The sequence below is a fragment of the Amblyomma mixtum genome, chromosome 6 (assembly GCF_055824585.1).
Source record: "Amblyomma mixtum isolate Tamu chromosome 6, ASM5582458v1, whole genome shotgun sequence".
NCBI lineage: Eukaryota > Metazoa > Arthropoda > Arachnida > Ixodida > Ixodidae > Amblyomma > Amblyomma mixtum.
The window spans coordinates 159,397,006-159,409,395 of NC_143017.1; the positions used below are offsets into that span (position 1 = coordinate 159,397,006).

The 12,390-nt window shown below is 48.4% G+C and overlaps 1 protein-coding gene across 3 annotated transcripts in view; it reads left to right on the top strand.

Annotated features, from left to right (window-relative positions):
• zfh1 (Zn finger homeodomain 1) overlaps positions 1-12,390 on the top strand; it is a 702,801-nt gene that overhangs the window by 654,792 nt on the left and 35,619 nt on the right. Inside the window, exon 1 of one of the 3 annotated variants that reach the window (XM_089549906.1) lies at positions 5,956-6,133. The exons of the other annotated variants lie outside the window; for them this stretch is intronic. Coding sequence (XP_089406032.1) covers positions 6,121-6,133 — 13 coding nt within the window. The 5' untranslated portion in view covers positions 5,956-6,120. Of the gene's footprint in view, positions 1-5,955; positions 6,134-12,390 lie in introns of those variants that run through there. 3 annotated transcript variants of the gene reach the window in all.

Here is a 12,390-nt window from a genome sequence, read left to right on the forward strand (position 1 = left end):
CCTGATTTTTGTTCCTGATTGTGTCTCGGCGTGCGAGTATTTCTTCTTGATATGAAGAAGAAAATTGAGTTTTTCCGTGGAACAACAAGGTGACAACTTTTTTGGTGCCGGACACGAGGCATTAGTTATTCCTTCAAGCCTTGCTAGTTGCGGAAGGCGTTGTGCAACAACCGTCATCTGTGGGGGATGTAAACGATAATTATTTCAATTCCCTGCTCCTATACACTTCACTTTCACTCAGTAATCAGTATTTTTGGGCTGTAGCGCTCTTGCTTAAGCTGAATTTTAGCAAAAGAGATGCTTATTCGCGTCACAAAAATGAAGTCGCTTATACAACGGAACAGAATAATGGTACAGAACGTCTCCTTGTTCTTGAGAGGAGAAGTGCCTGATTGCGTTGAATCGTTGCTGTTCATTCTATGTTAGGTGTAAGGTTTAGGTGTATTAGAGCGACGCGCGAAATGTCTCTTGCAACCAAGTTCTGTGTCGCCATCCTTCGAAAATGTGGAAGAACAAACAAACAAACGAACAAGCAAGCTCACAAACCGAAGTTTGAAATGTAAAAACGGGAAAAAAAAACATTCGATGTAACGTCTGCCAATGCTAAAGGAATACACGTGTCTTTACCCTCTTCATAACCCACTGCTCCTCCCATCATGACCCGCAGCACTCTCTCGCGTTCGGCTGCTCGATGCGAGTTCCTGAGTGTGGTGCTCTCCTTACAGGTGCTCCTACACAGAAGCCCCTTTATACTATACAGGCTGTATTCTTCGTGTTATTGTTTTTAATTTCTACTTTCACATTCACCTGCACAACACATCAACTCTGTCTTCTTATTTCATGTCGACCCGGGCGTTAACAGTTTATGTGCACGGACAGCTAAAGGAGTATAGACACCAAATTTTTCCTTGCGTGTTTTTTTTTTTTTTTGCTTTCATATGATGCATTAGAGATTAGATAGCTAATCCCGTGGTATTCGCCTACGACAGCTAAGTAATTTGTAACTGATTGCGTCTCGATGCTTCTTCGGTTCTGGTTTCGTGAGCCGGACGATGGCTGTGACGTGTCTGGGGTGTTTAGGTCACGTCAAGCATGATAAAAAAAAAACGGCTGATACGCCGTTATTTCTGTCATTCCAGGTCTTGAAACAGGCTTGCTGAAGTGTTGTAGTGAATTAAAACTACGTATCAGCAATTATTTTTCAGTTTTCTTAGCGTCTTACATGACCTAAATACCAACATGTCACAGTCATAGTTCGGTTGATGAAACCGAAGCCGAAACACCATGAGAGAAGAAATTCAATTATTAATTATTTATTGGTCGTATGCGAATACCAAACCATACGTATATTTTAAGGTCTAACGCATCACTTGAGAGAAGAAAACATGGAACTAAAGTTAGTTGCCTAGGGTCATTTGACATTTTTCGTGCTTGACAGAAAACCGCGGACGCGACTGAAGCCGAGTTCCGCAAATGCAGATGTTAAATGCATCCCTGCATTACAAAATAAAAATAAAAATGACTTTTCTCCTTCCCCCAAGTCAAGGCAAGCGATAGAGGACCTGGCCTACGTGGTACGTTGTCCAGCAGGTGAATGCGAAAGGCTACACCGCATTTCGCTCCTAAGCGGTGCTGCTGTCTTGGTCTTGAGAGCTTGAATCGAGTAGCGCGGGAAAATATATTTTATTTTTAGTTGCATTTTTTGCAACGACAGATTCACCTTTTGCCGCCGAACAAACGTCAGCAGAGCCAGAGAGATCCATAGAATCAATTTTTATTCGTAACAATATTTGGATGGAGTTGTTTTAAACGTCTATTTACCTGAGCTGCTCTGGCTTCGAGAAGTAAAGCGGCGCAGCACACGCAGCTGTAAAGCGGCAAACTGTCGCTAGCTAGCAACAGAAAAGTTCAGCAGGTGCCGCCAGACAGGATCGCCAAGAAAAAAAAAGAAAAAAAAATGTAAAGGGGCTGGGCGGGTCTGGGGACGCCACTTTCTTTTCCTTTCATTGAATATCAACAGCTGTTGGTGTCGAAAGAATGCAGAGAACACCCTATCTCACTCTCTCTTTTCTTTTTTGTATCCTTTCCTGCACACCTCGAATAATGTGCAAATGACCAGTGGCCTTGGACCATTTCCCTCACGCTGAGCGGCACGGCCTTCAATCATGCATGTATGCTCGCTCACTCGCTGGTCCATTCGCCTTAACTTCGCGCGGCACTGGCACCTGCCCTGTAACGCGGCCGAGTCATTCTCGTTATTCCGAATAATATGCACGCTCTAGTTTTCCCCTTTGTTTTGTGCACCGTCGCAGAAGCCGCCTATTGTCACCACGTTTCCGAGTGCGTTGTGATAGATGGCGTCTCTTTGTTCACCTGAGCCTGAATGCAGTTTATGCCGGCTAAGGTTCACAAAAGCTATACCTGTGTGCTCGTATATCGTTTTGTTGGCGTTGTGTGGCCAAGTGCTCCACTGCTCACTTGTGCGAGATTGTATTCTTTGCATTCTGTCCTTGCACACGAGTAAGCGAAAGTTGCTTTCGGTTTAAGGATCGTTCCGAAGTACAATAGCGTAACATGCGGAAGAAAACAGCTGAACACATGAAGTGAACGCTAACGCCGAGTGGCCCTGTTTCGTACGTAGTGGTCAAGTAACTGCTGAATGCAGTAACAATAGAGGATCCATAGTTTAGGTTCAGGTAAGCTGGCTTAGCTGCTAGCAGTCCTTTGTTGTAATACATTGCTCGAGGCATGACGGTAAGAAACGGGAACTGCTCTCTTCACGCACTCCAGCAGTTGGGAGCCAAGAGACCTATCACATCAGCTGGTAATGTTTTCTGAGATAACTTTAGCGCGTCCGTCGTGGGAGCGACTTATAATTAGTCAGCCGCTGCACTTTGGTTTGTGTTGTGGTGTCGCTAACGAATCTATATAGATACGGATTGGAGGTACTAGTGAGACGCATATTTGCACTTTTCTCGAAAGACAAAGTATGGTGACGTCTGTCTTTGGCACTAGGCGTAGGCGTACAAACGGTTCTTTTAGGTGAAAATTTTATTTTCCTATGCATGCCTGCTCTTTTCGTTGCTTAAAAAGGGCTTATGCCGGAACCTTGCATTCTTCTTTTACGACGGGGTAGTTGCGTAGTAGCATAACATTAGAGAGCTTCTAGCCACCCTTTAGTGCTTTAGAAAGCACCATCTTGTGAGCCAAGAATGGTACTGCGGTATTACAGTACAATAGCGATTACGGGTCACCCAGCGGAGACGAGGTGGCCTTGGGCACTGATGTGGAGCAGCAGCTGTGATTTAGACAGGCCAAACATAGTCTCCACAGATTCGCACAGTGAGAAATATATGAGGAGGACAATAAAAACCCATAGTGAGTGCAAGAACACAAGTGCACTAAGGATATCGTAGCTTAAATTGAAAACGGAATTGACTAATTAGTCTTGACACGGAAAGCGCGGAATATATAATTGGTGGTCTAATAAAGCAACAAGATGTAAGGAAAGCAAAGCGTAGATGGTGGCTACATAGCCAGATGGAAATATAAATATAAATAATTAATAGCAATAAATAATAATGAGTTTTTTTCACCACTACGATGTGCATGGTGGTTGGGTGTTCACAGTAGAAGTCGCCTCTTGGACAGCTTGATTCAATCATGTGCATCCGGCCGCTAAATTTGGAAACAGTCGGTCACATGTAAGATATATGTAGCATACACAATAGCACAGGCTCATGACAGGCATTTGCTGCAAACAAAATACAATTATTTGCATTATTTTACCAAGAGAACAATCAATAGAGCGAACCTGTTATCTAAATGGTATGGCGCTCCAGTCAACATAAAATATTCTAGCACTTTCTTGTATGAAATAGTTTCTAGAACAGAACATATTACTTAAATCAAGCATATTTAGTAGACGTTTTAGTACTTTTTCAAGTTGATGGCTGCCGTAGTTAGTTCTCTATGTTTTGATATGCCACCGATCGTACGTTTCTTGTGTTGTAGACTTGGTATCTTCGATTTTAGCCGGTTCAATTCAAGTGCTGCTGGGATCATGTAAGGTGGCCACGGATGGAGCTAGACAATGGTAATTGGGTATATGTGGGAGTGTCCTTTGGCATACAGGAGACCTAACACGCCTGGGGGGTTAAGAGGAACCCTATATAGTCCCGCTGTTGTACTTCAGCCACACCGAGACGCAGCCGTAATTAACTACAGCGCCGTAATGGGGAATACCGGTAAATTCGTGCCTATACAAATGATGTTGCAGTATCTTGAAGTGTGTTTCTCTGCTTGCGGAAAACAGTTATTATGATTGTGTTAGCACTGCTTCGGAGCCATGACCCTTGAAGCGCGGTAATGCTAAGTCGCTCCTATTTTCAAGCGCCGATGGGCCATAGCTGACGTCAAAGCTTATAAAGCTTTGTCCTGGTTCACCTCATGCTTACCTAACGGCTTAAAAAGGTGCCAAGCCCGTTCGTGTAAAGCATTCCTAGTGCGTACGCAAGGTGCTCGGTCGAAGTCTATCTCTTCTGACGAAATTCGATTCAAATAGTGCGCTTCGAATATATTTCTTCCCGTCGGTTCCGGCTTTTGTAAATGAAAAATTGTTTTTTGAGGAAGGGAAATGACGCAGTACCTGCCTCGCATATCTCGGTGGACACCGTAACCGCGCCGTAAGGGAAGTGATAAAGGAGGGAATGAAACGAGAAAGGAAGAAAGAGATGCATAGTGGAAGCCTCCGGAAAATTTTGACCATCTGGGGTTCTCTAACGTGCACTGACCTAGCACAGCACACGGGCGCCTTTTGCGTTTCGCCTCCGCCGAAATGCGGCCGCCGCGGTCGGGTTCGAGTCCGGGTGCCCCTGTTCAGTAGACGAGCGCCTTAACTACTGAGCCACCGCGACAAGTTCTTTTCTAAATGCCTTACCTATTATTCGCCACTTCCAAAACCGCAGAGTTTAGGGACGAAATATTATAATATGTATGCAAACTGCGGTTCGTGGGTATTTCTGTTAACCGCACTGATATAGCCGCTTATCGCTACTGCCAGGCGCTAGTTGCACATGCGCAGACGATAGCTGGCGATGGGATGCTCCCGCACCTGGCGTCCTGGGGTTAGGGGTGGCTGGTATCGGTCGATAGCGGTGTGTGGTAAACAGTAGCGGTTCACGGTAAGGCTATAGCGCTTTGGCATATATCCCGAAGCTCTGTAGTGCTTAAAGTTTCGCTTTGGAACAGCTATCCGATAACAGAAAAAAAAAAAAAGGAGGTGTGGAAAGAGTCATTCAAGTGGCTTCCCTAAGATTGCATCGATAATTAAGTGGCATATATAATGACACGTTGCGCACTGCCCTGCATGTCCTCTGCATCTATGGCCGTATCATACGCGTCGGTGGCGCATGATGAATCGTCGAAACTGCTTAACACGCCGCAGAGATCTTGGTGCATCGGAATGTGTCACGTAATAGAGGCAAGACCTTCGCGTTTGATGTATGTTTTTGGCGCTTCGAATACAAAAAAAAAAAAAAGCGTAACGAATGCTTCCGAAAGCTTTCGGGCAAATAGGGCAGGCTGTGCTTGTAGGGACATCGTGGTGCACGTTAATTACCGCGTTTTCTCTTGCGGCGCTCGCATCTTTTCCGTTTCGTAATTGTTTCTTTTTTTGTTTCCTCGTGGCGCGTAGGTGCGCCGGTCGTATATGTAGCTTGCGTGGGCTGCTGGCTCCGTAGGCATCGGCGACATTTCCTTCCCGAAGGGTCTTTCACATACATGGCTCTATAACAATGCTTGGCGATTCCTCGCGCATTTTCTAACGACCCGAGCATGCACCTGTCAGCGAGCGGTGATACAATCGTGTCGAGGGAACGATGGATGGTGGCATTTCAACTTGTTCTGCCTTTATCTGTTCCCTTTTAGTGCTATTTTCTTCGCCCTGCGCATAGAGCAAGTGTCGACGCTTACCTGCTTCGCCGAACGCACAAAGCGTGCGCAGCAGTCATGCTGGCGTCTGCTGTTTGGTAAGGTAACGTCCGCGTGAGGAGTGTTGGTAAATGTGCGTACCGACCGAAGAATAAGGATCGCCTCTGTGAACTTGGAGCCCGGCTTGCAATGACGATTTGCGGTAAGCAATCGCTTATTTCTGACACTTGGGTTTTCGCTTTTGACCGCGTATTCTCTGATCTGCATTATAACGGTGTTCACGCGCATATCTGTGCATCGAATCGCGTAACGCTGTTTTCTTCAACGTTCGGGTTGTCTTGTTTCGAAGTGCGAATAAACCCAAGCATGCCGATGAGAGCCAGTCCGTATAGATAAAAAAAAAAAAAAAACGTTGTATTTTCTTTGTGGCATTGAGCGAATGTTTTTTCGGATACCTTTAGACTTGTACTAGATGCAAGGTGACGTTTATTTTATATTTTCGCTGATTTCCGCGTTGAAGTAGTAATAGTTCTGTGGCTCTTATCCATTGCCATTAGTTCAGAATAAAACGTCCGCTGTTTGTCCCGTAATACCTAACCCGCTGCGGTAGCACAGGGGCTTTGGCTTTCGGTTACTGATCCCAAGGCCGCGGGATCGAATCCCAGCAGCGGAGGCCGAATTTCGATGCAGCAGGAATGCAAAAAAAAAAAAAACACACCCGTATCAGCGCGCGTTGATTAACTCCGGCGGGGCTAAATTATTCCACAGCTTTCCACTTAGGCGTCCCTCATTGCCGGTGTGTCTTTCCGATCAGGGTGGATGTTTGGGCGAGTTGGTTGCTCATGATGAAAAACTGTAGCGCTCGAGACGAGGACACAACGAAGACGACGAATAGCGCATGTGTTGTCGTCTTCGTTGTGTCCTCGTCTCGAGCGCTACAGTTTTTCATCATTTCTTTCCGAGGCGTTGAACCCCGAGTATGTATAGACCTTTTCACGACCCTCGGGAAAACCGGTTTTCTGGGCTATTTGGAGAACGTGGGGGAGCTTAATTTTCAACTCTTTCCTATACTTCGAACACAGCCCAGTGACCAATGTGGCGGCGCCCATGGACCTCTTTTTGAAAAGGTCTATATTAGTCTCATTTCATTATTGTTATTATATTTTCCCGTAATCTTCGATAGTCATTCGGGACATGCATGCGTTGGCGATGCTTTGATATTAGTCTCTTCATCGCTAGCATGCATGGTACGTGATAAACGTGGTAACTCGAAAGACAACAAAGTAGCAAAGTAAGATTTTTTTTTTTTTTAGTGTGACCATGCAGGACTTACAGCCTTCAGAAAGGTTATTCTCGCTCATCACGGCATAATGAACCCTGTGTCACTCGAAGAGTTCACGAGGAACTGCATGCATATGCCCGTGTATCTTGTTTATTCATTGCCGTTGTTTATATACGTCGGCAAACACTCGGGACGTACAACGTGGTTTCCCGCGGCCGTTATCAGACCAGCACTGCCTGCACGCCTAATCGCTGATGCTTTCCCCGCCTAGCCCTGGCCGCTGCAGCCTCGCGTACCTCGTTCGGTGCGCTTGTGCGTCCAAACTCCTTGCGCACGACTTCGGCGCCTTGTCGCGAAATGCGCGCGGTTATCGCCTGTTTGTCGTGCTCACCACCGCAGATGGGGGACACCGCCTCCGGTATCGGGAAGGGCGTGCGACACCGTACAGTGGCGCCCTCCCGTGTACGTGTGGTCGTTCGCTGGCGTGCACCCTAAAATGGCCCTCGGTGCGAACAAGCATGCATATCGGCCGCGGTCGGTTGTCGCCGCTTTAGACCAGCCAGCTCAGGGGGAGTACAATGTCGTGTCTTTGCCTGCAGACCCCACCTCCCTGTTTTTCCTCTCCCCTTCCTCTTCTTTATACCCTCTACTTTAGCTGTCGCAAACAGGACGGTAAAACTTGAGGAGGACCATGTATGTATATCGGCCGGTTGTCAGCTCGCTCTAAAACGCTCCCCCCCCCCCCCCCCTCCCCTTTCGCGATTTGGGCCGATGTGGTGTCCTGTATGCACCCTTTGCGCTTATCGCGACTGCTATCAAACTGACGACGCGCAAACGCAGCAAGAGCGCCAACAACGGAACCAGATGTGCTCGTGCCGGAGGCACGTATAGACGACTCCGCGGTCGCGGGGAGCTCGCACTTTGACGCGCACGTAGTTCGTGTGCCGATAGCCATCGGACGGTCGGCTGTTGGTCAGCGAGGAGCGCAGAGCAGTACCCCGACGCCATCGCCAACACTGATCCCGGGGTTGGCGGAATGGGGGTTCCATATTTATAGCCAATCGCTGCCATATAACGGCACGAGTAGGGAAGCTGGGAGCCCTTTCCTCAGGTCTTCTCTCCCGCTCTCCAATGGCCTGGACAGGAGGAGGATGAGCGGACGCGCGCGGCTTGTTGCTGCCTGCCCTTGACTAATTCGCTGATAGCGGTCGCGGCGCAGGGACACGGGAGCAGAGGGTCGCCTGGTCGCATTTGGGCTTTCTGCGCTGCCTCTGTCGCCGTCGCACAGAGACAAACACGGTGTCCCAACCCACGGTGTGTAGATGTCGGCGTCCGCGCGATCGAGAGTCCGAAATCGCTCTCTCTCTCTCTCTCTCTCTCTCTCTCCGCTTCGCGCTGTGTGTGTTTTTGCGGGACGGCGAGTGCGGGGCCAGCAGGGAGCATTCCGACGCTGACTCATGGACGGGGCTCAGGGCGGTGAGGGAAAGGGAGGGGGGGTTAAAGTTCTTCTCTGTGCAGTTGCTCTTTCTCTGCCGCTTTCCGCCGGCTCGCAGGATGGACGGGTGCGCCGCACGTTGCGGCGCGCTCTGAGAGGGTGTCATCTCGATCGACGGGAGAGGGAGAGTAAATATGGATGGAAAGAAACAAAGGAAATTGACGACGTCGGTTCAGTTCGGTCTCGCCCTTTCGGCGCGGGGCTTCCCTCGGCCCTGCGTCGCACCCCTCCCAACCGCTCCCTTTCCACCCCCTCGCTCTCACTTCGCCGTTCATGAACCTTCCCTGTTTCCTTGTTTTCTTTATTTTCTTTTTATTTCTGGTTCTTCCTCACTTTTTTTTTTCATATGCTGGTTGTATGTCTGTTGCCGTCGTTTTGTTTCTTTGTCTGCAGCCTTTGCAGCAATTCTTTTCTTCCTGCTTTTGACTTGTCGGCGTACATCCACTCCTTACTTTGGTTCTATCTGTCGCTCATTCTCAGTTTCCTCGCCCTTTCGTCCTCCCACTTCATTCTTCACTGTGTTCTAAAGTTTTGTGGCGTCAGGGTTTACATCCGCTGCGGGCAACACGCACGCACGCACGCACGCACACACACACACGCGCGCGCGCGCACATGACCTAGAGAGTGCGTGGCACTTCCCTGCAGTTCCCCCCCCCCCCCCCCCCCCACCTTTGCTCCCCTCCATTTCGTCCCTCACGGTGCATTGAGCTGTCCTTCCGGCGAGACACATCGCGTCTTTCCTTTCCTTACAACTTGCTGCTCCTCGTTCTGTTGTGGTAGTAGTGGTAGTGGTGGCTAGGAATAATCTAGATTAGCTTCACATTGAAGGTGTCGGCAATAGCTTCGCCTATGCCTCATAAGTTTAATGATTTATGCCTCCAACCACTTCCATTGAAGGCCAGTGTCCTCTAATAATTTCAAAAGTAGCCTTGTTATAGTGCGCACCTTGTAGATGCGGACCTTCGGGAACACAAAGCTATAGCTGCGCTCTCTAGTTGCACATTCCATCTCCCTAGGCTGCTTAGAAATGTCTGTAGCGCCCACCGCGAGAACATGTGCATACAGGGAGAGAGTGCTGTACGTTGCCTAAACGGCACAGTTCAAGCTGTAGATGACGCATCATGATGGATCTTGTAGAACCATGCCTGCGTGTACGCGGATCCGATACAATAGAGTGAGTTTCTGTCTTGGTAAACAGCGTGTGTTGCAAGTAAGACGCGGGGGCCGCCGAAGCGAAATGGTATGCCACACGTTGTTTTGCGAAACTCTTGTCTTTTAAAACTCTCACTGATGACAGCCGTGATGATAGAGGGGGCGGCCGAAACACGTGTAACTTATAACATGAGAGGTCGTTAATTGTGGAATGTGTGCGCCAGTACTCGACGTCTAGCTCCAGTGGTGAATTGGTCTGTCGAACACACGACGCTCCTGTCGTGCGAATAATATAGCTGCTGTGACGCTGTGCCAAGGAAATTGAGAGAAATACTCGAGAAGGGACTCCAGGGGCTCCATACCGACGACACTGTCCGTGGCCCTTACTTGTTTCTCACTTTGCTCCTTCACGCTACACCTTAACGCAGATGATAAACTTCTTTCTTGTGATAACTCTACGGCAACTGCCGAAAATCACGATGCAGCTGCGGTGTCGCTTTCGCTGTTCGATGCTATATTGAGGAACTTGGTTTTGCTGCTGTTCCCAGGTGTCGTATTAGGACGGTCTAAATAGTTCTTGGTTTAAGCAACACGAGCGTCACGACGAGACACCAGCGATTATGTGTTCGTGAAAGCTCTGTGCTGGGTTGTGATCAGACGCTGGAAACCATTATCCGCCCGAGTGTTGTGCTTGACAAACAGCACTTGGATTGCATGCAGCCACGCATGACAAGGTTTCAAGCAGGCGAAAGGACTGTGATGTAGTAGCGCTCAGTCCGTCGGAATGGGCTGAAACAAAAACTCGCACACGCCGAATCGTCTCGCTTAGAGCCCTGCGCAGACTGCCGTAAAGAGCATCGAGCGCTACTGGTAGCGCCATCTCGTAGCGGAGGCGGAAAGCGCGCAGCGCACCTGTCTCGACGCTGCGTTTCGATGGCATTTCGAAGGCATTTCGTCAGCGGCGGCTCGGCGCGCAGCGAACGAGTCGTCAGGCGGCATTCAGAAAAAAAAACGAAACCGCACGTTTTGATTTAGCCCTCATTTTTTCCTCTAAACAGAAATAACAACAGCACCCTGGCGATATTCATGTCTTCACAAGACAAGTAAAGTACTAAAAATGTTTATGAGCATTTGATCCTTTGGAGTAACAATTTAGGAAGTATTTAGGTGTGTTTTGTGTAGCGGTTATGATATGCTTCAGACAAAACTGATTTCGTTCACTCGAAGAAAAGCGTGAGTCAAAAGCAAACCCGTAGGGTATCGCAAAAGCAATTTTGGTCGTCTTGATAAACTTGTGCTCCATTTCAGCGCCTTTAATTTATTTATTTTCTCATTACTTGATAGCTCCATTGATAGGGCCAGTCTTGACCTCTAATATTTCTTTGAAAGATGGAGGATTCATTGTCGCGGCGATGCACGACGTTTCTCAAAGATTAGATTAACTTCTAGATACCCTGAAACGAAGTTCCATAGCCTACATTTTATCATAGGCTTCTGGATATATCTAGGGCGACTGTCGCTTGTCCGGGGTATCACGTTGCTTCGCAGCTCTGGCTTATCTTCTGTGAGTAAATTTCGGGACCTAGGGCTGCTATTGAGCCGTACATTTGAAAGTTGCAAGCTTTCCCGAGTTCCACTCCATGCGTATTCGAGCCACTTTCTCGATCAGGTCTATTAAAAAGGCACGCTGGACAATCGTTTAGCGGTCATATATAGATCTCCCAAGGGCAGAAAAAAAAAAGTAATCCTGTAGGTAAGGTGACACCATATTTTTGCGTTAGCATCAAAAGGCTTAATTTTTGTATGTCCGACTACCAGGTTTGTCGAGTACGGATAGGCATGGTTCAATGGAGCATTGAATTTCCTGTTAAAGGGGCTATGCAGTAAATTAATTGAGGTTAGATAAAGCAGACAGGAGATAGGCATTGCATCACTCGTCACCTCAGCGCAAGAATTTTTGAGCTAACATCAAAGCAACGAAGTTATAGACGATTAAAAATTGCGCTCCTCCTCTCCCCCCTCAACTCGTACGCGCGGGGCACCAGGAAAAGAAAATAAGAAAATGAAGAAAACAGCTCTGGGACTGCCCCCCCCCCCCCCCCCCGATGATTACGTCATTCACTGACGTTCGTTTAGCGACTTCCGGTTGTCGCACGCAGCACCTCAGCATCAGCGTCGGCAGCGTCTCTCCGGCCTCTCTTCGCCTTCCTGGATTGCGGCGCGCGTCGGATTTCTTTGCTAGACACTGCGACAAAGGCAGTGGCTCCTGAATTCCTGACACAAAGAGGCGGCAGGGGTAAACTGAAACCATATGCGCGAAGGCAATGCCTCGCTGGCTCGCGCTTGCCCGAGGGGGTCGCGCGGCGGTACGAGCAGACGATTTTCACGGCTACCGGAAGTGTGCCCGTGACGTCGTGGCTGCCGCGGCTCCAGCGAATGACAGCGTGTGGTGGCCTGCCGACGTCAAGGGACTAGTGACGTCTATTTTCACGACTTTAGTTTCAAAGTCGGTCACTACGAACACACCAAT